The following is a 4922-nucleotide window of genomic DNA, read 5'->3' on the forward strand; positions in this document are numbered from 1 at the left end:
GAACCCTACCCCTTCAGCAACCCCCTATGGGAGCTCTTCCTCCACCTCCACTGCAACCCCCCACAGGCCCCCACCAGGGCTCCTGCTCTCCCAACCCCAGTATTCCCCCAGGACCACAGTTACACTATTAGAACAGAAGTTGAAGGTTTGGTACTCAAATGCGGATGGATTAGCGAATAAACATGAGGAATGACAAGAAAGAATCAATGAGAAGTCCCAAGACATCATAGCAGTTACAGAAACAAAACTCATGGAGACAATAACAGATGCAATCTTCCCACCAGGATATCAGATCATGAGGAAAGATAGAAGGGGCAGAGGGGGAGGAAGGATTGTTCTGCTTGTAAAAAACCGATGGAAATTCGAGAAAATGGGAGGCATAGACGGGACAGGAGAAAGGGACTACATAGTAGGTACACTTCAGTCTGGGGAGCACAAGGTGGTCATTGCAGTGATGTATAGTCCACCACAGAACTGCAGGCCAAGAGAGGAATATGAAGAGAGCAACAGAGTAATGGTGGACACACTTGCTGAGGTGGCAAGAAGAGCTCACTCCAGCAGAGCAAAGTTGCTGGTTATGGTGGATTTCAACCACAGGGAGATTGTCTGGGAAAACCTGGAGCCACATGGGAGTCCCGAAACATGGAGAGCCAAGATGTTGGATGTGGTGCTGGAAAACCTCATGCACCAACATGTTAAGGACATTACCAGAGTGAGGGGGGGAGGATGAACCAGCAAGATTGGACCTTGTGTTCACCCTGGGCAGATCAGACATTGAGGACATCACATATGAGAGTCCCCTAGGAGCTAGTGACCACGCTGGTCTGTGCTTTGAATACATAGTAGAGTTGCAAGTGGAGAGAGTAACAGAAGTTGAATGGGAAAAGCCAGACTATGAAAGAGGGGACTATAGAGGTTTGAGGAACTTCCTGCAGGAGGTTCCGTGGGACAGAGAACTGGCAGGAAAGCCGGTAAGTGAAATGATGGAATATGTAACAACAAAATGCAAGGAGGCAGTGGAAAGGTTTATTCCCAAGGGCAACAGAAACAATGGGAAGACCAGAACGAGCCCCTGGTTTACCCGACGGTGTAAGGAAGCAAAAACAAAGTGCAATAGAGAATGGAAAAAGTACAGAAGGCAGAGAACACATGAAAATAGGGAGATTAGTCGCAGAGCCAGGAACAAGTATGCACAGGTAAGGAGGGAGGTCCAGCGACAGTATGAAAATAACATAGCATTGAAAGTCAAGACTGACCCGAAACTGTTGTACAGCCACATAAGGAGGAAGACAACAGTCAAAGACCAGGTGATCAGACTGAGGACAGAAGGTGGAGAACTCACAAGAAATGATCATGAGGTATGTGAGGAGCTAAACAGGAGATTTAAGGAAGTTTTTACAGTAGAGATAGGAAGGGCTCTGGGAAGACAGCACTGAAGGGAACATTAAGAGGGAATATGCCAACAAGTGTTGGATGACATACAAACAACCGAGGAGGAGGTGCATAAGCTGCTAAGTGACCTTGATACCTCAAAGGTGATGGGACCGGACAACATCTCCCCATGGGTCCTTAGAGAAGGAGCAGAGATGCTGTGCATGCCCCTAACCACAATCTTCAACACATCCCTTGAAACTGGGCAACTACCTGAGAAATGGAAGACAGCAATTGTGGTCCCCATATTTAAGAAAGGAAACAGAAACGAGGCACTAAACTAGGAGACCTGTGTCTCTGACATGTTTAGTATGCAAAGCCATGGAGAAGATTATCAGGAGGAGAGTGGTGGAACACCTGGAACAGAACAAGATTATAAATGAAAACCAGCATGGGTTCATGGAAGGCAAATCCTCTGTCACAAACCTTCTGGAGTTTTATGACTAGGTAACAGAAGTAAGACACGAGAGAGAGGGGTGGGTTGATTGCATTGTCCTGGACTGCAGGAAGGCCTTGGACACAGTTCCTCACAAGAGATTAGTGCAGAAGCAGGAGGATCAGGCGCATATAACAGGGAGGGCACTGCAATGGATCAGGGAATACCTGACAGGGAGGCAACAACGAGTCATGGTACGTGAAGAGGTATCACAGTGGGCGCCTGTGACGAGCGGGGTCCCACAGGGGTCAGTTCTAGGACCAGTGCTATTTTTGATATATGCGAACGACATGATGGAAGGAATAGACTCTGAAGTGTCCCTTTTCACAGATGATGCGAAGCTGATGAGAAGAATTAAATCGGATGAGGATGAGGCAGGACTGCAAAGAGACCTGGACAGGCTGGACATGTGGTCCAGAAACTGGCTTCTCGAATTCAACCCCGCCAAATGCAAAGTCATGAAGATTGAGGAGGTGCAAAGAAGACCGCAGACAGAGTATAGGTTAGGTGGACAAAGACTACAGACCTTACTCAGGGAGAAAGGCCTTGGGGTGACCATGACACCGAGCACGTCACCGGAGGCTCACATCAACCAAATAACTGCTGCAGCATACGGGCGCCTGGCAAACCTGAGAATAGCGTTCCGATACCTTAATAAGGAATCGTTCAAGACACTGTACATTGTGTATGTTAGGCCCATACTGGAGTACGCAGCACCAGTCTGGAACCCACACTTGGTCAAGCACGTCAAGAAGTTAGAGAAAGTACAAAGGTTTGCAACAAGGCTAGTCCCAGAGCTCAGGGGAATGTCGTACGAGGAAAGGTTGAGGGAAATCGGACTGACGACACTGGAGGACAGAAGGGTCAGGGGAGACATGATAACGACATGCAAGATACTGCGGGGAATAGACAAGGTGGACAGAGACAGGATGCTCCAGAGAGGGGACACAGAAAGAAGGGGTCACAACTGGAAGCTGAAGACTCAGACGAGTCACAGGGACGTTAGGAAGTATTTCTTCAGTCATAGAGTCGTCAGGAAGTGGAATAGCCTAGCAAGTGAAGTAGTGGAGGCAGGAACCATACATAGTTTTAAGAAGAGGCATGACAAAGCTCAGGAAGCAGAGAGGGAGAGGACCTAGTAGCGATCAGTGAAGAGGCAGTTCCAGGAGCTGAGTCTCGACCCCTGCAACCACAATTAGGTGAGTACACACACACACACACACACACACACACACATACACCCACACACACACACACACACACACACACACACACACAGGATGTTCCAGAGATGGGACACAGCAACACGGGGACACAGTTGGAAGTTGAAGACACAGATGAATCACAGGGATGTTAGGAAGAATTTCTTCAGTCACAGAGTAGTCAGGAAGTGGAATAGTTTGGGAAGCGATGTAGTGGAGGCAGGATCCATACATAGCTTTAAGCAGAGGTATGATAAAGCTCACGGTTCAATGAGAGTGAACCTAGTAGCGACCAATGAAGAGGCGGGGCCAGGAGCTTGGACTCGACCTCTGCAACCTCAACTAGGTGAGTACACACCCACACGCACATACACTCACACACACACACACACACACACACACACACACACACACACACACACACACACACACACACACACACACACACACACACACACACATATATATACACATATATATATATATATATATATATATATATATATATATATATATATATATATATATATATATATATGTATGTATATATATATGCAAAACAACCACTGTGAAAGAACAGAGAAATTCCAAGCGCTTTCTTGACTACTCACATTATCGCCTCAGATGTTTCGTTGTTGTGGGATCTGATAGTGAGGTGTGGGCTACCCCTTTATATACCTTCCTTTGATGCTTTACTTTCATTGTTCCTTGATAATGTGAGTAGTCACGAAAGCGCTTGGAATTTCTCTATTCTTTCACAGTGGTTGTTTTGCATATTCTGAAATCACCTGTTTACTGTGATCTTATTGCATATATATATATATATATATATATATATATATATATATATATATATATATATATATATATATATATATATATTTTATCAACAAGTCGGCCGTCTCCCACCGAGGCAGGGTGACCCAAAAAAGAAAGAAAATCCCCAAAAAGAAAATACTTTCATCATAATTCAACACTTTCACCACACTCGCACATTATCACTGTTTTTGCAGAGGTGCTCAGAACACAACAGTTTAGAAGCATACACATATAAAGATACACAACATATCCCTCCAAACTGCCAATAATATATATATATTAATATATAATATATATATATATATATATATATATATATATATATATATATATATATATATATATATATATATATATATATATATATATATATATATATAATGCAGAAACAAGCGGGTATATACAGAGAAAGATCGCAGTCAGCCGGACTCGCTACTGCTACTGAGACGGACAAGATTCCCAGGCTGCAGATCCTTGGGCATCAACCTGGAATGGGTTCTCATCTATAGGAACTTTGGCATCTACATCGACAGGCGTCTCACTTTCCAAAAACACGTAGGCCATATCAAAGAGTGGGCTCTGCAGAGGGTCAGGGCAATGAGTGCCATGGCCAACCATAGGGCTGGGGGCCAGCCTCGAGGTCATGAGGTTGTTGTAGATGCAGGCCGTATGCTCGCTCATCGACTACGGAGCACTTGTTCTGGTTCACGCCAGGCCCACAAACATCAAGTGTCTCTGTATGGTCCAGAACACAGCTGTACAGGCCATGCTGGGAGCGCCTAGGTGGGCTAATGCTGTGACTCTGAGTTTCGAGGCCCAGCTGCAGCCCCATGAGGACAGGATCCAGCTTGTAGCTGCCAGGAGGATAGCAAAGTACCTCCAACTTCTAGGGGCTGACAAACTGAAAAGGGATATAAAGGTCCGCCAGGGACTTGACAGAACAATGCACCCCGGCCGCCGATGGATGTGGTCATTTGCAGATGCCACTAAGAAGCTCCTGCCCATACCATTGCTCAGGGCAGGGGGCTGCAACA

General features: G+C 45.8%; 1 protein-coding gene across 1 annotated transcript in view; it reads right to left on the reverse strand.

Moving 5' to 3' along the window:
* Positions 1-1544: 1544 nt before the first annotated feature.
* The window catches only part of LOC138853135 (nicotinamide phosphoribosyltransferase-like), an 88574-nt gene continuing 85196 nt past the window's right edge, over positions 1545-4922 (reverse strand). The window contains exon 4 of the mRNA XM_070088099.1: positions 1545-1644. Within this exon, the coding sequence (XP_069944200.1) occupies positions 1615-1644 (30 nt within the window). The 3' untranslated portion in view covers positions 1545-1614. The remainder of the gene's footprint in view (positions 1645-4922) is intronic.

This window comes from Cherax quadricarinatus, chromosome 23, assembly GCF_038502225.1.
Source record: "Cherax quadricarinatus isolate ZL_2023a chromosome 23, ASM3850222v1, whole genome shotgun sequence".
NCBI lineage: Eukaryota > Metazoa > Arthropoda > Malacostraca > Decapoda > Parastacidae > Cherax > Cherax quadricarinatus.